The 23,713-nt window shown below is 30.9% G+C and overlaps 1 protein-coding gene across 1 annotated transcript; it reads left to right on the top strand.

Annotated features, from left to right (window-relative positions):
• Positions 1-20,410, top strand: Ms (neuropeptide receptor myosuppressin). Its single transcript, XM_018454095.1, has 3 exons — positions 1-77; positions 17,110-17,315; positions 20,196-20,410. Exons 2-3 carry the CDS (start codon positions 17,117-17,119, stop codon positions 20,282-20,284), a joined length of 288 nt encoding a protein of 95 aa, XP_018309597.1. The 5' UTR covers positions 1-77; positions 17,110-17,116; the 3' UTR covers positions 20,285-20,410.
• The last annotated feature ends 3,303 nt before the right edge of the window (positions 20,411-23,713 follow it).

The raw sequence follows: 23,713 nt of genomic DNA, 5'->3' as shown, positions 1-23,713 counted from the left end.
GCCGTAAGAGCCTTCTGCTTTTGCTGACCATCTGCTCTCGACGATCACCTTCTTTGCTATCTTTACGATCTCGCCAGGTTGGTACCGTCCCGTTGAATGTTTAAATCTAAACTTTCTGTATACACTAAACATTGCCTAAGCTTTAAGTCTTAAGCCGCAAGAAATTGACTAATCACAGTCGAATGTGAGAAGAATAATCAATTAAATTGGTCAATTTCTTACGGTTTAAGACTTAAAGCTCAGGTAATGGCTTATTACAGGAAGCTTATAATTTTAATTCACTTGCGCGCGCGTGAAGTGAAAGATTACTTTTTAAGAAAAAAAATTAACAATATGATCTGGATTTACGTTTTTTAAAACACTCATTGCAAAGTATTAACATCTTTTGCAGAATCTTCTTTAAATGCATGAGTCTAATGAGATGCGTTAAATGTTAACGTAAATTTGTTAATATGATTATATATAAAATTATAATATATAGTATTGTATTATAAAAGATATATATAATATTATATAAATATAATTAATATGTAAATAAAATATTACCTAGAGCTTTGATATTTGATATCATAATTGAGAGATTGTGTGCCACTCTGCATAAAAGTTACGCATCGTGCTAAAAATTCTATTCTGCCACGTCTGCAAAATTTAAAAAGGTTTATATAAAAATATGAGTTTATAACGAAATATGTTGTTAAAAACTCTTCGATATTTCTATTTTCAACATTCTACAAAATAGAAACTTATACAAAACTTAATAACTTTGTATGTTGTGCAATTCAATATTTTCTAATATGGGGACAAGTTTTTATGTTTACTTTTAGTTTTAGAAATCGGGTGTATCCACAACCTACTCTTTTCTAGAAATAACTTTTGCACACCCACGAAGAATATAACTTCATTAGGGATTGAAATGTTAAAGCGGCTTCGAGGCAATCGAGCAAACGTAATTCGTTCCAATACAGATATTTTTCGTTTTCAACAGTTGCGTTCATTCGATTTACGGAGCAAATGTTCGTTTATTATTCATTATTGGCATAACACATGCGTGTTTGAAGGCAACAGTAAAGTATGATCTTGTATCACATTTATATAAAAATAAACATAAATATAATTTTTCTACTAAATTCCAATTTTTAAAACCAATATATAGAAAATTATTAATTGCGTAGTGAAATGCAGAAAATTACAGTATTATTATTGACAGTAGTGTTTATTAACTTTTTTTACTTACTAAGATTACGTCTTCCTTTGACATTTTTCCTCGAAAGTTCTTGTCGATTGTGGTAATGAATTTATTTCACAAATAGAATTTATTTCACGGGTGGAGACTATCTGATAAAAAGTGTACTTTATATACGGATACAAATATTTTACATAAACATCATTTTAGGCGTATATTGTGTCATCTACATATAAATCGATTCTTTGTTTACGATAATTATTAAATAGCTATATATATATATATATACTTTACGTTATATAGAATTTCCTAGAATTAAGGAAAATAGAAATATATTCCTCCGAAAATTCTAATGTTCGATGGTAAAGATATCTTTGAAGCACTAATAAATTCTTAATTACGAGGAAACAAGAGCGAGAAACTTTTCCATGAATTAAATTCGAGAGGAACAAGTGCAAGACATTATTTGATACTCAATATGAAGTAGATTTTAACGGAACTTTTAATTAGAAATTTAATTAAAATTTAATTCGGCGATACAAGATGCCGAAGTTCGAAAAGTTGTGATAAATCGTGATCTACGGTCTACGGTTTTCGTTAAAGAAAAATCGATTTCGAATTTTTTAAGATGAAACGCTGTGCGCACAATTTTACAATTTCAAGATTCTATACATATCTATCATGTACCGATAACGCGTAAAACATTATCACATAGATGTGGGAGAACACCTAGTCTTTGAAAGGAATTCAATTTCAAAGTTTGACGTTTTAAGCTCACATTCGAATAAGGCGAACAAAATTGATGGCGAACGTTTTAAATGTATTTGACTATTTAGTAACGTGAGAGCTCATCTATTTTTTAAATGTCGAACTCGAAAATTGATGTCTTGAGACATATAGGATAAAACGTTGTTGAATGCTATTTCTCAATACAGTCATGATAAATGGACTTGAAACGATCTTGCGGTTCGACGCGTAAATAATTAATACGAGATATAAATTAACGTGAGTTTATATTTTGTATATAAATCTATTATAATCAGGGTTGCCACAAGATTGAAAATCAAAGAAATCAGAGAAATGTCAGGGAAATTAAAAACGGCCAGGAAAATTAGGGAAAAATTAAAGAATTTTATAATATTTTCTGAAAAATTAAAGTTCTTGGCTTTAAAGAAGTTTAATGTACATTACACTTATATAATTTTGGAATACTATCAACTTAATAATTAAAAATGCAAACAGTGCAAAGTGATTAATTAGTCATTAATAATAATTTACACTGCTATGTTAATCGATTTCTCAACAAAACATTTAACGATTTTCCAAATCAATGAAAATATAAAAAATTTCAAATTACTGAAAATTACGAAATTTTGTCTGGAAATTGGAGAAAAGTTGTGGAATCTTAGGATGAGAAATTTGTGATCAGCCTGAATTAATACTTCGGTTACGTTACACAGGAAAGAGCATTACGCCGATCATTACGAGAGATTGATTTTTCGTTCCTCAATTTGCATTTTATCATCCGTAAAACGATGAATGTTCTGCAATACGCACGGAATGAACATAACAATTGGATTACAAATCGCATACCGGTATTGATTTAATCAATTCTCTCTGTATCTATCTCTATTACTATCTCTGTATTACGTTGTATTACTATTTCGTGTAATAATATACAAGCTTGGACTGTATAAACGAGATGTAACATGTGGCAGTTACAAATATCACTCTCATTAGCATTCAATTAACGCAGGCCCTTAATTAATTATGTGCGCGTCGGTTCAGCGTTTTTATCTTTTCTTTTCACTCGTTAGTCTTTAATTTCATCTTCTTTCAACGCATTAATTAGAATCACTGCAAGGATAAAAGGGAATAAAAAGAAAAAATCGCAAAATAACTATTGTTTTAATAAAACAGCTTTGCGAGGCAACTATATACATTTTCTATATTTTTTTCTCGCGTAAAATGCCAATTAATTTTCTCAAAGCTTTCATTACTTACACATTGTAGAACGGATCAGAGAAACGAATTTTGCAAATTTCATAGAAGCCTCAAATATATATTATGTACTTTTTTTCTTTTTTCCTTTCATAGACGATATTATATATCGTCTCCTCATTCAACCTTTTACAGAAATTTAATATTGGCTAATATTAAAAGACGGTAATTAATTAGTTATGTTAAGTATTCAAAGCTGTTCTTGAATACTTTTCGTACTTCAAATATAATTAATTACTGTCTTTTAGTAATAAATTGGCCAGTATTAATTCTCACCGTGTAAACGGAGGTCATTTGTATCCAGGCGATTTTTAAAATTATGAATATGATGAATATTTTGGAAACAAGTCAGTACGCGGACGCGCCATTTTGCCCCTAAAAAAACTTGTAGGATGGGGGATACTCGTGAAAGCTCGTCATTTTCTCACTAAGGATATTCAAAATCGAGCGCGGACACAAATGACACCCCTTTATACGCAACGCATATTTGTCGTACAAGTAAGTAAAATGATTTTTTTGTGTTTCTTGACTATTTTTATAAATAAAACACATATATATAACGAAAAAATTTTTATTTAGTGTTACCTTAGAATAAAAATGGCAAATCGCTTTGCAGAAGAAGTATTACGATCTCTCTGTTCTCTTACAATGTCATTCCGGATGTATTTTTATATTTACGAAAGTGTGAAATAAGATAATTGTGAATTATAAATTTTGAATAAAAAATGAATTTTTTTAAAGTTAAATGTCAGTTTTTCATACGAACGCTTATTTTTATAAATTTCAAGATTGTAAGACTTAAATGTGCCGAACTTAAGCATTTAAATTAAAAAAATAAGCATTAAAGATGCAGCTTGGACCATTATAAGCTTTAAATTCGTATTTGTTGTATATTCACATATACGGTTTTAATAAATCATTTATTATTAAAAATATGTACCTTAAACTTTATTTTTCATTTTTAATAGATTAGATTTTGTTGATTTGTTCAAAAATGACAAATTTTTAAACATATTATACTATACTCGCATTTTGGTTTTTATATTTGTAATAATAAAATGTTTAAACAAATAGATTTATAAAATTATGTATAAATTTTTCGTTTAGAATATCTGAGAAAATTATATGAATTTTTGATATTTTTTAAGCCATTTAATTCATTAAAAAAATACGCCGGATATTAACGATATCTCGTATATACTGGGTACTAAAAAAACGTGTACACAGTGAGGATTAAATTGGCCAGTATTAGATTTCTGTATAACGGAAGGCTTTTAATCACTGCGTACATATATTACGGATCTTGATATCATATATTACGGAATTTTGAACGATATCTCATAAAAAGCTAATCTTCAGACTTCAAACTCGGAAATTCATTCTCATCCAAGTAAATATTGAGAATCACGCTCTCTCCGCTTTACAGTTTTTAAATGGCGTAACGGGGGTAAATCCGGGAGTGACCTTATTATACCGAAATTCTTTGATATTTCGAAAGCACGTGGAAAATTCATAACTGATATTGCGCGTGTAAATAGACAAAGGATCTTATTAGATGAACTTCTTGTAATAAGTTATTATCTCTCTTATAGAAATTTATATTAATAGAGGCGAATTTATCATTTATTTTGAAATTAAAAATATTAAAAATATTATTTTGATATTATTTTTGATATTAAAAATTAATAACGGTACTTTTAATATTCAAAATAAATGATTAATTGGCCAGTACTAGTATTAAATTTCTTTAAGGATAAATTTTGAGAAATCGACCAATCATAGTCGATTATTAATTCTTCTCACATTCACAGAGAAAAAGATTTGTTTGGATTCGAGAGTTCTATTTACATTTATTGCTTCATTGAAACAAATTTCATTATAAATAAATACATATTTTATTTAATAAAAAAAAATTTAGTTTTAATGTAAATAATCACATTCTTAATTTAAACATCCATTTGATTGGACTATTCCAATGCATAAATTTGTTTAATTTAAAGAAACTTTTTCGACTGTGATTACTCAATTTTTTATAACTTAAGATTTAAAACTTAGATAATGACTTACTTTAGAAATTATTAAAGTTTACGAAATTTATAACACTAAGGGAAGCACAGAGTCTTGCAAGACGCATAAGAAAATGAACCAATCAAAGTCTATTGTTTTCTTTCTTTCTATGAAATAAGAGACTTTGATTGATTGATTTTCTAACGCTTTATGTGTTATGCAAAAATCTGAGCTCGAGCCTTAACTTCACGAAGGCAAACACGACGCCGAATACACTAATCTCTTTCGGCTCGGAGGGGTTGCACGAGCAGAATCGTACACGACGGGTTCTGCCTCTAATACCATACGCAACTTTCGCAAGTTTAATCGCGATCGTAATACGGGAGGCGCAAACTCGTAATTCCACTTCCGTATCAACATTCATGCCGTTCGTGGACATCTTCCTGTATACGGAATGACGTAAACTCTCCTGTGTGCCGCATTAAATTGCGATAGTTCTAACGAGTACGACTGTTTCGGCGCCACTATTCCGCTTGTTTCACCCTGAAACAACGCGAGAGAGTTTCGGAGAAACTGGACGCTCAAAATGATAAGATCGATCGGTGACGTCTCGTTGCTCGTTTGACATTATCTTGTGAATGACGTACGATCTCAATGTTCGCCCTGAAATAATTTCCGCTATCTATTGATAATCATGAAATTCTTTCAGTAGTTGCTCGTTGGAAAGCTTAAGAATTGTTTATTCCTTTTATTAAGGGAAAAAAGTTACAAAAGAGATCGCAATACAGAAGGATTTTAGGTAGCTAAAAATATCACGTTAAATTGGTTTCATTAAAACCTAGCGAACAGAGACGCAAGTTCGTTAATGCCGTATTTCTTTGTGTTACACTCATTAAAAACTTTCTTCGGCATCCACTGGTGAATTGTATAATTTATACTTAAATAGTATGAAAATACGGTTGTGGTACAGTCACAGAGAGCGTTTGTCTGTCTCCTAATGGACTCTTATAACGGCTTGTATGAGCAACAAAGTAGTACAAAGCGTCTAATTTAAAGCTTTTAAAGTACAATAAACGTAATGTAAACAGATTCCACAATTAGACGAAAAGTTTTGATATTAGAAGTACATTCTAATGTACTTCTCAGAATTAGCTGTCTCAGAATGAGAAGCGAAGTAGAGTTTTTTTTTCACGTATGGTCGCATAAGTGATTTATTCGTTTATGAAGCGAATTCATGTTCGATATTCTCTTCTTTTTCTCTGTCTTTTTGCCGAAGTTGCTAGATTTATTGGAATTGCCCACGCAATAACATACGGATTACTTGACGTAATAAAAACATTTGAGCTGGCGAATATGACATTTGAGTTGGCGAATATGACGTAACACAATTATTACGCTTGTTGGGTGTAGAATGCCATATAAAGCAGAATCTACAAAATATGAAGGTTTCTGGAACAAGCTGACTTCCGGTGGAAGTGATGTGGAGAACATTAATAGAAGATTGATATCGACGATCTCTCACAATTTCTCTCCGTTGCCTCGCAAAGGAGATAAAATAAAATCATTTTCGATGTCTCTCTAATAAGAAAAATATCGAAAATAATTTTGTACGCATTTTACAAGAATCTATGGTCAATGATGCAGTACAGATACAGGACGGTAGTAGTTAAATAAAAAAAGAGAGAAAGAAAAAAGAGGGAGAGAGATTGAGAGGAAGGATTACACTTTTATACTGGCACGAAATCGACAGTCGAACCAGAAAAATTGGAACAACGATACGTAAATCAGGAATTCCGATACAGCGAACATAAGTATCTGCTCAATCCGGAATAAAGTTTTTTAAATTCGATCATTATTTTATGACTTATTAAGACCGAATGCCTTCAAGATCATATCGAGAAGTGAAATCGAATATATCGAATATATCAAGATTATTATATATTATATTCAATATTAACAGAAAAACATTTTAAAGATATTACTATCAATATTTGATCTCAATTAATTATTGGCTATGAATAGTCATTTTTCAAGTAGATGAGCTTAACTATTTTTTTAAATTAAATTCATCTTTTTCTTGCTTATGAAAAAATTCTTTTCAGCGAAAAGAAAAAAAATGAGAAGAAGTATCTAAAATTCTCAATCTTTTTGGATTACACATCTGTGTGATTACTCTCGATGGCGAAAGAACGTCTCGTCATTTTCCCACTTCCACGATATTAATATTGCATCGCACTTTCAAAGATAGCCATGTGAAGTCGATTCGCGTAATGCGTGTAGTAATATGGTTCGTATGATATGTACGGTTCGTGTGATATGTACTATTCCAGTGATATCGGAGAAGCGGAAAAGACTCGAACATAGCCGGCACTTTCAAAGTACATGTGTATGCATAGTGCGTATACATAGCGTTACTTGTGTATTAATCATTCAGGGGAGATTTCAGAGCACAATATATGCGATATGCATCGATGTATTCTGTATTCATATCTTTCATATACATATATTTATTTCTTCATCTTTGTATGCTTTTCGTAAAACGCGGCTCCTTCAAATAAAAATTTTTTAACCCTCCAGAGCTGACGATGGATTTATTGGATTAATTTAATTATACTATAAATCTCTTTGACAAAAATGTCAAACAATTTAATTTCCTTTATGTAACATCTGCAAATTTAAATTACTTTTATTAAAATATGCTATAGCAAATCCGGTTAGATGCACTAATGCATATTAAAGTTGTTTTACATTAATTTAATCTATATTTGAAAGTAAAATATTTTGAATTGTAATATACAGATTTTACTTAACAACACAATAAAATATATTAAGGATTTCTTGATTTAATCCGTTTTTATATTTACATTGAACACACATTTTTAAGTTAATTTATGTATACGACAACTTTAATGTGCATCAATATACATTGAGTGCAACCAAACGAATTCGTTATTATTCTTTTTTGTACGAATTATGTCATTTTGGTTTCTTGAAATCAATTAGTGCCTGTTACTTCACATAAATTAAATAAATCTTATAAATAGATAGATTTAGTGTTAGTAATTGTGTTATACAGATTTTGACGTCAACTCCGGAAAGTTAATGCATACTTATTATTTTATTATTAGGAATTTTACATATATGCATTTGTATTTTACAGTTTACGCAAAAGAAATGCGAATATCTATTTATATATATATATTTTATATATACATATGCAATAATGTAAAAATTCTCGTATGTATATTAATCTGTAAGGGTGTTTCTACATAATTCGCAAATCACAAAACGTAGTTCGCAAATGCTGACGATCACCGCACGCAAGACACACACAGATGAAAACCAATTACATGCAATGAAAAAACTAATGCAAATCTTCATTCTGCGTCTGCGAACTGCGTTTTGCGATTTGCAAATTATGTAAAAGCGTCTTAAGACTTTTTTGCTTTCAAACTTAAACTTTCACGTTAATAACAATAGCGTTTCTATTCTGCAAAAAAGGACGATCGTGTTTATCGCGGTATTATCTCGGTTCATCTTTTCTTAATCGCTCTTAAGAATATTTAAGTACACGACAGAATCGAAAATTTCATAATTACCTTTGGTTATTATCTTTCTTGGAAAGTTTCCGATGCGCCAAAATCTCTCTCCCGATCTATTCTCATCCGTACATTTCTTTTTTTATTGCTGCCGTGTCCGATTTTTTGTTCATAACTGCAACTGCGTTACGTCTAAAACACGTAGGTCACGTACAGTACAGGCAATGATGCACATAGGGGAACACATATGCATATCGGAATGATTGAAAACGCACGTTTTTAGCATTGAGTCGTATTATCTATTTGTCGTATCGCCAATATTTACATACACGTGCTCTCGCAGTTAATAAACGAGTGTAAACAATGTTACAACCATCTCTTTAAACCTTCGCATTTTAAATTTTTCTACATTTCACCAAAACAGAGTTAAGAATAAAAAAAATGGAATTTGAATTAAAAATATATTAAATCGAATTTAGACCGAGATCACGTGCGTAATTTTGATGATCTAACACAAAGGCTTTTTTGCCCGAAGTTATTCTTTTTCGCCCAAGAGGAACAAGAAAATCAAAATAATGTCAATTTGATGTCATTGACTGATTAAATGATCAAATTTGTCATTTTTTGTCATGATTCAATGTATGATATTATTTTAACTATCACCTTATTTTACCTTTCTTGGGCATTGTCTCTTTTTCTGCAAAATGTTTGAAAGGCTTTATTTTGTTTGTGATTGTATCAGATTTCTCTTAAAATATTTACTCGTTTTTTTACGTACGTGCGATCTGACGTATCGTTAATCTCTAATCGTTGACTCTTCCACTCGCTTTTCCTTCTTTATTTTCCCTCTTATTTTTAGCACAAGCTTTTGTGGACGTCAAGATAAATGATTTGTACAGTCGCGCCTACTTTGCGAAAAGAAGAGGAATACTTATTACAAGAATCATTTTATATAGCTTAAAATATGCAAAAATAAATAAATAAAACGAATTTCGCGATCATTTTGGAAGATTGGTCAAGAAGAAGTATGCTAAACATTGTAATGTAAAATGATTTTAGAATCTCTCTTGAATATTTGCATGCATCAACACGCCTTTCTTAAAAGAGAATTTCTTGATATATGCATATACTTTTTCTTCGTCTTCTCTCGAGGCTTGGAACGGTGGTTTTATTCAAACAAATTTTACTTCCGACAACGTAACGTGTGTCTACGTATATCCTATCTATATGTGATACATAAAATGGCTCGGAGCATACATAAAACACGATTACCGCGTTCATCAACTGTGAGCGTTGGCGAATCAGCAACAGGTTGCCTATTTGCCTCAGTAAACTTTATACCACTCAAATGGAAGCTCGAAAGAAAGGGAAAAAAACGTACAAGCCTATTTCCTTTTTCTTCACTAGTCGACTTGCAAACATTGGTTTAAAGACAGTTGTATTTATAATCCTATGTACCTTTCTTAAACGTTTATAAAATATCAGATATGTATATTTAGGAACATATATAAAATAATGATAAAAACATACATAAACTAATACGTGTTACTTGAATATATGTTGAATAAAGTTTACTGATATTAGTAAAGCTGGATATACTTAAGGGTTCTTAGATGATCAAGATACATTATTGAATTCGATGTTACACAATATTTCATTGATTGTTTGGGGACAATATTTGATACTGCACAATATTTTATTAATCCTCTAGGAATAATGTTGAGGATTTCTATGGTACATTTTGTGAATAAAAAGTTTCTTTGAAATATTGATCGTATCCACGGACTGACCAATATTTTACAAGTTGTACAAATTTATATATTTTAAAAAATTTTTTATTTGTACCACACAACTCCTCAACATTATTTCTAGAGGATTAATAAAATATTGTGCAGTATCAAATATTGTTCAATAATATTGATCGTCCAGAAGTTAATACATATCTAGCTTTACTGGATACAGTAAAAGTTGCTGAAACTCTGAATTAGTTTTTAAATGATTGAAGCATAATTGAAAGCGTAACGATGTGTATAAGAATTTTATTAACTTTATTTTATTGTATCAATATTTCCTTGAGTATGGCGTCATTATTATAACAATTTTCGGTTTCCGCGAAGAAAAATACGTCAGAAAATGTAGAAATAAAACAATCCCCAAATAGTTGCGAGAAAAGTTCTACCCTTCTTTGTTCGAGTTGCTTTGATAGAACTTTGTATAAAATTTTAATATGTTCTTTAAGTAATAGGAACGCGAAGTTTTCAAACGACATGACTAGGTTCTTCCTCTTATAAAGAAGAGAAAATATCGAATTTATTCGTCCTTTGTCCACAATGGCAATTTTTGCTCCGACCTTGTCCTTTTTGGCGCTATCCATTTGAACAAAGTAAAGACTATCTAGCAGTCCGAGCACGGATACATCGATGTAACGCAATTTCTTTCCTTTCTTCGAATTCGTTTGTAGGGTTTTCTCCTGTTCTTATCAATAACTTCTATTTACTTGACGTGTCTTTTAGATCACGTTTTCTATTACGACTCTCCGCTTTTCTTTCTCGGATGACTCTTATCGTTTCTAACACTCCTCTCGTATGTACAAACTGATTCATCTTACGCGTGTCTCGATGGAATACATTTACGCTATGATTATAAATTATGATACACGGTCTGGGCGTAGTATGATATCGAAAACTATAGTAACCAGCGGTCCGTGGATATCCTTGGATTCTGGAATTATACTGGAATTTTTTGTATTCTGGAAAATTCCTGGAAAACCTCTGAAATTTCAGCGCAGACTTGGAACTTATCATTCTCTCATTCAAATCAAAGTGATAAAAGGAAGAAATAATAAAATGAAAAGTTGTGTTTGAGTATAAGTCCTTTCTTGAAGATGCAATAAGTTACCAATACAAAACTTGAATTTAATGTCTAAGATAGAACATAATAGAAAAATCGTTTACATTAACGGAATGTTCGTTTAATATTATTTATAAAACAATAAATAATATCGTTCCAAATTTGTTAGCGTTTTAATTCGTACAAAATCCTAACTTGAATACAAAGCATATAATATTGTGCGAATCGATGAAAATTAATTAAGTAATGAAAATTAATCGAGAGAGCGATAAATTCTAGAAAAAAACCATGATTTTTCCTGAAATGTCCTGAAATTATTCTTGAATTGATTAATCAGATTTTACTAGACATCATTTACTGGAAAACACGTGCAAGATAGCATAATGCTTATTATACAAAAAAATTTTATTACGTCGCGTCGCTTCGAAAGTATGAAAAACATTTTATGCAATAAGTTACTAATACAAAATTTGAATTTAATGTCTAAGATAGAACATAGTAGAAAAATCGTTTAAAATATGTAAAAGGAGCTATTATTTCTTTGAGAAAAAAGAAAGAAATATTTAAATGAACTGAAACTGAAATAAACCTTATTGATACTCTCTAAATCTTTTAAAGTTAGGGCTTTTAAAGACTGGGCATGTATTTGAAATACTTTTATTTGAGAGACAGTATTTATAAGACTATTGTATTTTATATTTCAAATACTAAAATTGATATATAATAAATCTTATTATTTGAATTACAAAATACAAAAAACTTGTAATCTTTCGATTTTAAATACAAAATACGTAATTCTTTCATGTGCTGAAATATAAAATACACTTGTATTGTAAATACTGTGTTTTAAATAAAAGTATTTGAAATACATGCGCTCTATTTAGAGTGAATCTCATTTTGTAAGGTGAAATCTCACTTTCAAAGTGAACTTTGAAAATTGAACCATTCTTTTCCAAGACTCAATTTTCATTCTTTAGAATGAGATTCCACTCCAAAGAATTTAAAGAGTATTCACTCCGAAATTTCCTTAACTGATATTAGCAAGTATACTTTAAATAAATATTTGTCTGCTGAAACTCTATATCCTTGTATCATTGTTAGCACGTTCTTCATCCTTTATTGTGGCGAGTTACGCTCAGTAAATTTCATATTTGTAATATTAAGTGGTTACAATTTATACATCCATTTCAGAAGATTCTCTCAATGTCCAACCAAGTAATGTTCGAAAATTCCACTTTAGATCTTGCAATCCAGGAATAACTGTTTACAGAGCAAAAAAGATGTGTGAGTGATTTGAAGATTATTATTGCATTTATTGCTGATGAAGACTCCAAAGTCGAATATTATTTCTTAATACTCATTTGACTTTGTAAAATTATTTTTACAAAGGCAGTCTGATTATTGCATCATACTCATTGATCTATTGTTTTTAAGTCAACGTATTTTTTAAATTAAAAGTAAAATTAATGTAAAATTAAACAACTTATTTTAATTTTAGAGGTCAAAATTCAAGGAATGATATTATATAACTTAAAATTATGTAATTATGTGAAAAATATTTGTTATAAACAATTTTTCAAGATGTCATTGAAAAAAATGCTCATGTCCGCTGGATTCACGAATATGTAAGGGAGTTTTTGAGCGATTAGAATTAATTCAATCCCAGTTTATTTAAATATTTTTCATTTTTTTAAATAATAGCTTCTCTCACATATTTTAAGTTTTATAAAACGATACATTTCTAAATTAGAGGCGACGGAATAACTTTGTTAAGGGTGAAGTTAAAATGGAAAAAATTAAATTGAATGTTACATCGATTTAAATTGGAGATGATAGTTTTTTTAGGGGGGGGACAGGAAGACCTGTAGAGACAGGAAAATTAACGATACTTTATGGATTTTTAAAAAGAAAACAATACACGTAAATGAAATTTGGTTTTATTTATACAAAAATACATATTTTAATGTATGTAAAAAAAAATGAGCCCGATATTTTCATTTTATGCCTTTTAGAACTGATGCTAATAGGCCTTAAAAAAAGAGGGATGAGCTGGTTGACATGATTCCTGCAAACAGTTCATCAGAAATAAAAAAATCAAAATTATTCTTAAAGTATGGATTACTCATTTCTGTCTCATCGTAAAGAATTTTAAATTTTCCAAAATTACAAAAGCTTGAACTTTTTAAAATAAAGTCACATTTTGACCCTTTTTTATTCTATTTTTTAACATCTAAGAAATCCAATTTTGAATTTAATAAAAACTACGATGAGACGATAGGCGTTTATTTTACACGTATTTTGAATTTTTTTTGAACCTCAAAAGTGAGCAAGCAATTCAGCAAGCTCATTTTCTTGCTAAAATAAAATAAAAATGGATCGCAAATGTCTGACCGAGTTGCACCTAACGGAAAATTCCATATCTCTGACAATTTTTGGAAATTTTCAGAGGACATTCTTGAAATGTGTACGCATCTATTGAAATGAAAATTTAAAAATCGATTTTTTTGAAAATTCCGTAGTTCTTTAAATGTTTGGCTAAACAAACTTGGAGTTAAGGAAAATAATGAGTTTTTTTGACTGCTTCATATACGTATCTGATTTTACAAATGTTTTATACATTCTATTTACTGACGTATATGGATGTCGATTAATAATACTATGATGTCATTGGTTCATGTGTATTTTATATTATCATGGTTATATCTGAAGTTTAAGGTTAATCGCTCTTTGTATTGTACTCTCACGTTATGTCGTAAGATATAATCAGTCAAGCGACTTGCCGAGTTATATCATTATGACATTTTCCTTCCGAATTGCGTAAACGTCGACATGTTATCATAACGTCTAATTCTCAATAGATCCCCACTATCGCATTAAGGAAATTGTATGCCTAGGAAGTTGAGTCGCGGAACACCTACGGGTCAATATATGCGGATACTCGCTTCACAGTGCAATACAATTGTAAATCAGAAAATAGAGCAGGGATCCCAGGAAGTGACTTGTGATTCACGTTTAAATATCTGCCATGTCTGCTTCATTTGCAGGAGCCTCTTGCACTTAGAGTTTTATTTTTCTATAGATTCTGTAAATTTATATTACATATATTTGTTATCTATATTTCTACCAGATTACTGTATATTTGACGAGGGACAAATACATATCGCTGCGATAACAATTATTACAGTAAAATCTACTTTCCTAAATCAGCAAAGTAGAATAATTTTTCTGAGTTTTGTTCGTAGAAACATGTTAACTTGTTAAAGCAAACAAGTCTATCTCATCAGAAAATGCAATTTTATTATTATATGTAATTATCGTTGATAGTTAACGTAAAAATAAAAAATAAATATTAGAAAGAAGAAGATAGAATAAATTTGTTGTTGGAGCAAAGCAATTTGCAAATCTAACTCTTACGAAAAAATACATTCTTGGCGGTCCGAAACACTTAAATTGAGTATTAACTCCCAAATAAACCTCCAACTTGAGGATTAACACTCAATTTGATCATTTCGGACCGCCAAGAGTGTATTTTTTTCGTAAGGGAAGAAAGTTATTTCAGTGTTATTTTAGTTTTTTTAACAAATTTTTGGCGATAAAACAATTAATTTGTTGCAACAGTTAAATATTTACTGTTTCAACTAATTCCCTTTGATCTCATTATTGCTATTTGCAAAGCTGAAGGATGTCAGTGATCGGCGTGAACAATATTATAGAGTAAAAAAGTCGTCTGTTATAGGCTCCTAATATGAGATAGGGATTCCTGCTAAACTAATACGCGCATGTAGTTAGTTCCATTATGAACTTATTACTCTTAGGGTAAAATCTATTTAGTAGAAAATTTATTATTAGATCATGCGTGTAGTTGTTGCGAAAAAAGATTTGTGAAACTAAATGTTGTCTAATAATATATAATATCTGTGAATTTAAATGTTGTGAAATTAGAAGTTATCGAGATGAATCTTTAATCCTTGTTTATTATATAATAAATAAATATTCGGTAATAAATTCTACATGTAACGGTAGAGCAAGGTAAGAAATTAATAGAAAAATACGGGATATCATGATTTGCTTAAGTGTAAAAATCAGATTTAGTGATCGTGAAACTATAAGACGTGGAGCTCAAAATATAAGGTACTTAATTTCTAAAAATTATGAAATTTAAGTTTCATTAATTTTTTTCTGACTATTTTATTTTATAATAAGTATATAAGTTTGATATATTAATTGTAATTGATTCCTAGTCTTAAGATTATTGTGTTTTTAAATTACAAAATCATCGAAAAATTATACAATTAGTAGGTATAATTAAGATTGAAAGCTTTTCATTACTTTTTCCTTGGTTTCCTATTATAAAATATCATCTTATATAAGGTAATTTATGTAAGAAGGATAAGAGGGGCAGGAGATCAAAGAATAGCAGAAGACCTCATGAAGAGAATAGAAAGAAGGGAGAAAGAAGAAAGACAAGTAAAGATAAATGAGTCAAGGTATAATGACAACTATAAGAACATATGGTCAGAAAGGTTACCAAGATATTTGGAAGGCAAAAAGAGGATGAAAGATACAAGTTTAGTAACAAGATTCATATGTGGGAACGAGACAAAAGAAGGTCAATACTGGAGAGAGGACGAAAAAAAGAGGTGCAGAATTTGCCATGCTGCAGAAAAGAATATGACCCATATACTCAAGGAGTGCGAGGAGACAAAGAGTGAGATGCAGATGGAAGAATTCATAGGGGTAGAAGACAAAGGATTAGAGACAATGAAAAGGATAGATAAGGCAAGAAAGGAAGCAGAAGAGAGGGAAAGAACAAACAAGAATGAGGACTTAGCCAAATGGCTACCATCAATCAGATTAGAAAGCAATTACGGCCAAAGTACAGTTTCCGGAGTAGTTCCAAGCAATGTTATTCGTTTTATTATCGATGTCATAGTTATACTGATAGTTATATTGAGATTTGTTTCAGAGCAGTATTTTTATTTTTATTTTTATATACAATCATAAAGTGCCAAAAGATACAAGCAGTTATAGATATGTATTGGATATGTAAGAAATGTTAGATATGTGCGGTATGTTTTGCTTATTTTTTTTTATGAATAGCGAGATATAATTTATATATATATTATGTTATGTTATGTTATGTTATGATGGATATGTAGCAGAGCGAGATATGGATAGACAAAGTGTATTAAATTAACAAAACAAATATAAATCGGAAGCCATCTAAGCCGCCAGGCAAGGATTAAGAATAAATAAATAAATAATAATAATAATAAATAAGGTAACTTGTGTCTGATATTAAAAATGCTTTTTTTGAATTAATAAAATTGGCAATTTTGGTAAAAACCTTCAAAAACATACAACAAAGTATAACTATTATCGATTGCTAACTTTTGGTGATAAAACTTGATTACATTTCCCATAACTTTGACATAAAAATAGGAGTTAAGATTAAAAGTTAAATAAATTACAAGCCTTAAAAAAAAAGGTATTTCATATTAGGCACCTTTACTCTATTCTTCCTTACAGCCCGAAAATGATGAGCTCGACGCTGATGATCCTCGTATCCGTGACGACCATGGCAGTCCTTTCCGGCGAAGCTCTCACTGGATCGCCCGGTATTCCGTGCAACCCAGGATTTCTTGACGAGCTTCCGCCCAGACTCCGTAAAATCTGCATGGCCTTTGCCAGAATATGGGACGTTAGGGACATGAATGACTTCATCGATGACAGAGGTAATCGCCTGTATAAGGCCAATATGTGTCCGTTTTTTTGTCGAGAAGCTTTTCGAGCCCGTTGATTGGCTACAGGACAAAGAGGTTCTTGGATCTCTTGTTCTTTCTGCAGCCAATGGGTGATATTTTATTTGTACGTTTTTGTCGTACGACAAATTTTTCAAGCCTGTTGATTGGCTATAGAATAGAGAAATCCGAGGACTCTGTCCTGCATACATTTATCGTACGGCAAAAATGCACAAATGAAATATCACCCTTACCGAGTCATTCGCTCTATTGCCACACGCCATTCGAGACGAATGATCCCTTAATCTATTTAATGAAAGGCAAATGTCGTGCGATTGCGAACGAACAACATGTGCCTCTTCCTATTCTTTTTCCTATTACTAATTAATTTATATTATCGCTACTCGAAAACTTTATCAATGTACAGGCGTGCAAACGTTTCCGGCCAGTGATATTTTACTCTAATTTAGAGTACTCTAATTTATAATAAAAGGTCTGAGATAAAATTTTAATCATTATCAGGTGTTAATACAAGATGTGGGTAACGAAATAATGAAGTAAAAGTATATTATTTATGTTCATGAAAATATTTATTATTATAATTGTCATATTTACATGTGCAAAAGTTTCCTACTTTGTACTATGAGAAAAATTATTAGTCCATACATTCTATAATGTGCACTTTAGTTAGTTTAAATTATATTTCGATATCAATATTTTGTGGGCATAATCTTTGCAGCGACAACAGCGGCATAACGATGTGACATCGATTCAATTAGTCGATTAATGCAAGCAGGTGAAATTTTATTCCATTCCTCTTTCAAAGATTTCAATAATGCGACTTTATTTGAATGTGTATGCTTTCGAATTTGACGATCTAGCTATTCCTATAAGTGTTCTATCGGATTCAAATCCGGTGATTAAGATAGCCAGCTTAAAAATTTTACATTTGTATTAGAAAATTAGTTCTTTAACAACTTAGATTTGTTTGGGGTCATTATCTTGCTAAAGTATTCAATTCTGTGGCACTGTTTTTTCAGCATATGTTAACAAATGTTGTTCTAAAATGTCCTTATAAATAGTAGCGTTTATAGACCTGTTGATGTCTACAAGTGGACCGACTCCTTCTGCAGAGAAAACTCCCCAAACCATCACACTTCCTCCATTGCATTTTACAGTAGGAATTTAATATCGAACATCATTTCTGGTATCAATAGGACGTCGTACATGCTGTCTACCATCGCTTCCGAAAAGATTAAATTTAGATTCGTCTGAGAAAGCTACTCTTTTCCAATCTTCAACTGTCCAATTTTGAGGCTTGTTCTTTTTAGCTGAATTTCTTGCACGGTTCATCTTTTCTCTTTTTCTCTCCAACGTAAAGAGAAAAGAAAAAAAAATGAACCGTGCAAGAACTTTAGCTAAAAAAAACAGACCTTTGGTGATCTTTGGCAAAATGTAATCGAGCCTTCTTATTCTTTTTACTGATTAATGGCTTTTTAATACCTATACGGTCAAAAAGTTCTACATCATGCAGCATTCGTGTCACAGTACGGCTAACATCAGCAAAGTTTCCATCCTGTAACTCGCGTGAAATTTCAGCAGCAGTTTTCTTGACATCCGCAGTTGATTTGCGTTTAATGACACGATCTACCTTTTTAAATGTTTTTTGTGGCCTTCCACTACGCGAACAATCTTTTAATCAAGCACGATATTTAGCAATAATATCATTTATAGTTGATTCACTTATTGATAGCTATGAAGCAATCTCACGAGAAGACTTTCCGTCCTTGAAAACTTAATTACTTTCTCGCGAATTTGGACTTGCGTATGTCGAACCACGCTTCGATGACTTCCTATGAACTAAGCATAACTAATAAACGCGATACTATATGTAAATAAATCATTAGAGTCCTACTATGGATTAAATATATTAAGTGGCCGGAAACTTTTGCACATGTAAATATGACAATTATAATAATAAATATTTTCATAAATACAAACAATATCCTTTTACTATATTATTTCGTAACATCTTATACTAACAATTAACAATAATTAAAATTTTATCAGGCTTTTTTTATAAATTAAGGTACAAAATATCACTGACCAGGAACTTTTGCACGTCACTGTATATCAGTTTTAAATGCTGCGCCTGAACACATTATCCAAGGAGGTAATGTAATCGTGCAACAGTGTGAAATCATTACGAAATCTCCATGTAGTCATTTTACAAATGTAATCATGAAGTAAAAAATCTTTCATGTAGAATAATCAGAAATTATAATGAAGTCATATGTAATCAGTAGAAATTATTTCGAATTTCCGTGCAATTACTGGAAATCACGTGTAATCACCATGAAGTCTGTAATGAAATCGTGTATGATTATCATAAAATTTAAATCTGAAATCAGTATATAAATAATTCTAACAATAAGTTAACAAAACTAGAGATCCTCAAGAGATGAAATATCATCAGTTACTGAATGGATATTCAGTATATTGAAACACTTTTTCTTAAGGTATAAATAATTTTCCTCATTACACATATGAAGTTATTTGAAGGTAAAATAAATGATTTCATCTGGTTATACAACGATTTCTCGTGATTGGATGTGTAATTATCGGATTTTTAATAATTATAAATGTTTTTATTTGATATTAAACGACATAACCGTTTAATATATAATTGTCGGACAATAAGGGTAATTAGAGGAAATCATTTACAATCAGATGAAATTGTATGAAATCAAATGAAATCGTGTAATCTGTGGGACATTTCAACTCGTGGTTACCCTCTCGACGCTACCCCTTGTACTTCATCCTAGAAAGGCGATGGGGATAATTATGCGCGGTTCGCGTTTGAATTGCTTTCAGAATATCGGGAGAACTTACCGCGGTACGACAGCGCTGTCAAGAGGCAAGACGTCGATCATGTTTTCTTGCGCTTTGGAAAACGACGTTAGAACCAGGCATCACACTCTGCTCTCTATTCGCAAGCGATAAACGATTTGAATTATCCTTAAGTTTCTCATTCGATCATCCCGTCGTCGAGAGAACTCAACGCGTCTACTGAAAATGTAAAAAAAAAAGAAAAAAATACACGGAAAAGAGCAAGAGAACCTGTAACAACCCGCCGAAAGATGATCTCGTTAACATCGTTAATGATCTAATAATTTTCATTTTTATTTTTGCTGTATATAAACAGCATTTAAGAGACCAAATTGATCCTCTCGAGCAATCCCTTTGAGTCATCCTTGCGTGAAAGTAAGTATATATCTTGTTAAATATGGATTTTATGCGCGTTAAAGCAATTAGTTTTACTCTCTTTGTTCGACAAAGGCGAAAAGTTTAAAGGGACTTTAATTAACATATATTATATTACAGCACATTTATTATCATCTAATATTCTGCTAGCGGAACAAAAATTTCATATTATAATTTTGTTACAAGATAATTTTGATAATATAAATAATTTTTCTCTGAGCATTTTAATATCCCGACATGTTGGAGCACTGAAAACATAATCATGTAACGCTCGAGAAAGACTAATTAGATAGTTACAAAAATAAAAACGAATTTCGTGATATTTCATTCTCTTTGTTGATCATACATAATTTTACGAGTAACGCCAAATGTCAACTGCTAAGTACTAAATCCTCAAAAACTGAAGCTACCCTTAATTCTATATATTGCCACATCACAAATAAAGAGTGTATTGCAATGATGTACAACCATTTCAACCTATGCTGTATCACACTGTGAATGTACCGAATTTACTAATTACTCGTCTATTAATTAATCACTTAATTACTAATGCACTACCTTTAACTATTAGATTATAGGCCAGATTAACATCGTCACTTTACGAGTGTAAGTACGTAGGAACGTTGTGCCGTATCGATTTTCGCGCCGAATACTATTTCCAATTAATAACTCTCATCTTCACGTCGCTTGCAAGATGATGATCCTCCATGTGAAAGTAAAGAATGTTGTGCGTCTATGCGTGCCATTTATTTTATAAATCAAGCATTTTACGCCTTATAATGCGATCAATAAGTGACATGAACAATTAGTCCAAACGGGAGATTCAATTGAATTAAATTTGTTCCAATTAATTCCCGAAACATGTATTAGTAATATCTCAAAACCATGCATGCGCGCTCTCGTGTTTGTTATTTAATTTAATTTCGTTAATCCAAATGATTTCCTTGATTATATTTCGATGATTACCCGATAGCACAAAATATTTATGATAAATATTTATTAATATTCATTTTTTGAAACGTTACGTAGAATTTCATACATATTTTATATAAAGCTCTTTATTTGAAATATTAAAATATAGACTAAATATTATGTAATATTTATGATAAACATAAATAAATATTTCTAATAAGTACTTTTTACTTAGATTATGTCTCATTAAGTATTTTCTTAGCATTTACAATAAATATTTCATAATATTTATAATAAATATTTATAATCTGTGCAATTTAAAACCGCAAAAAATATAAGATATTTGTAAAATATTTAAAATAAATCTTATAAATATTTATAAACGTTTTGTAAATATTTTATAAATATTGTGTGCTGTCTGGGTATCTATAGAGCTATTTCATAAATTGGGGAGAACCCAGATCCAGAGGGTTATTTTTTTCTTGATAAGAAAACGTCGAAAGGAATTGCTACTGTATTTAGATTTTTTCGAATTTCTTTTAATACTTCATTGAATATATTATCAGTGTTAGGTGTAAAAATGCTATTAAAATAAATTATTCTTGAGCATTTCAAATGAATTTTTGTCGGTAGGATAACATCAAAAAGAAATTACCGCTACATTTGTAACTTTTCGAATTTCATTTTATTGAATATTTTGTTGAATATTATATTATTAAGAATCCCAAAGTTCTATTAAAATTATTCTTGAGGGACGAACAATCTTTTTGTAAATGACACTGAATGAATTCTTATTAGCGACTTATTATAGATCGACTCTGAGTTTGATAACGATTTACTTTCCAAATTTTTTGGAGTGGAATTTCATTCTAAAGAATGAAAATTGAGTCAGTCTTGAAAAAGAGTGGCTCAACTTATCTTTAGGAGTGAGATTTCACTTTTCAGACAATTCACTCTAAAAGTTTTAGAGAATAGATGTTCGCCTGTCGATGCGTCCGGGACAGTTTTGTTTATTCATTATGAAAAAGAACGAAGATACAAACGAATGTTGCACTGTAGCTGTTTCAACAAGTAAACCTTAAAATCAAATACTAGACAGCTAACGGAAATGTATATTCTGCATTATCTGTCCTTGCGTGTCGAGACGGCACGTTCAGTTCCGATCCTGATAATCAGTTGATCGCCATCGATCGCAAGATTATCTGACTATTTCCCAATTGTCTCGTCAACGTACGTGCCGGACCAAAGGTTCCTGTCCTTAGAGATCGCATTGTTTCCAACGTCTCTATGTCTTACGTCGTCGGATATATTCGCAGCTCGTTATGGATGTGTTAAGTATCACTCATGAAACGGATAAAACTGTAAGATATTGCTGATGTGACGCGTGCTAATACATTCATTGCGAAATAATAATATATTTATTATATATAACAGATAAATATGTATACGCATATAAAGTGATTCTCTCAGAATGCTTTGTCGTTTATTATACACTACGCAACTGCACCATCCTTCGTCCCTCACTTTTTTTTACATATTTTGTTCTTTTGTCTACGATATTATAAACCTATTGTGTATGGTATAAAATATTCCAAGCTTTCTAAATTACAATATCAAAGCGGTCGAGATTGCACGTGTCTCCATCAGAAAATCGTCTGCTTGCGCAATGCAATTGCTATATTTCACCTGGGTTAATTACGTAAACTTAAGACTGCAACTCTAAAGGAATCGATATGAATATGCAGTGGTGTTTTTGCGTGCAACTCGAATAACATTAAAAGTTTTTATCGATGTAATCTACGTCATAGAATGTCGCGTTATTTTGCTGAAAAAGAATTTGAGAAGAAACAAGAAAGAAGAAGGAAGAAGATGTCATGAGAGAGACTAACTCCTGAAAACCAAGTTCGATTTCCGGCGACAGGTGAATCTTGCGGAAATCGAGTTGTGAGAGGAAAGTACGAGAACGGTCGGAGCAGATCATGTCAACGAGAGGAGAATAGAGGTAGGCGACGAGTTATTAAGCGATGGCAGGTTTTTATATGGTATAATAAGAAAATAAAATATTTCATTCCCGAGGATGTGCAGTCGTCCAATATGGTGGCTGTTCTTCGGCCAATCAAAATATTGTATTTAAAAAAAGAAATGAAAAAAGAGAAAAAGTAACATAACTACTACTGGCTACTACCACATATATGTTTTAGATTGTACCCAGACAG

This window comes from Mycetomoellerius zeteki, unplaced genomic scaffold (genome assembly GCF_001594055.1).
Source record: "Mycetomoellerius zeteki isolate Tzet28-1 unplaced genomic scaffold, Tzet1.0 scaffold426, whole genome shotgun sequence".
Taxonomy (NCBI): domain Eukaryota; kingdom Metazoa; phylum Arthropoda; class Insecta; order Hymenoptera; family Formicidae; genus Mycetomoellerius; species Mycetomoellerius zeteki.
Note: the sequence above shows the minus strand (reverse complement) of the source record. Positions and strands in the feature narration are given on the sequence as shown.

Bases quoted from the DNA above. Each gene is read 5' to 3' on its own strand.
- Ms (XM_018454095.1), top strand. From the start codon at position 17,117: ATGATGAGCTCGACGCTGATGATCCTCGTATCCGTGACGACCATGGCA. The intron at 17,316-20,195 runs GTAATCGCCTGT...AATTGCTTTCAG, and splicing joins TGACTTCATCGATGACAGAG to AATATCGGGAGAACTTACCG.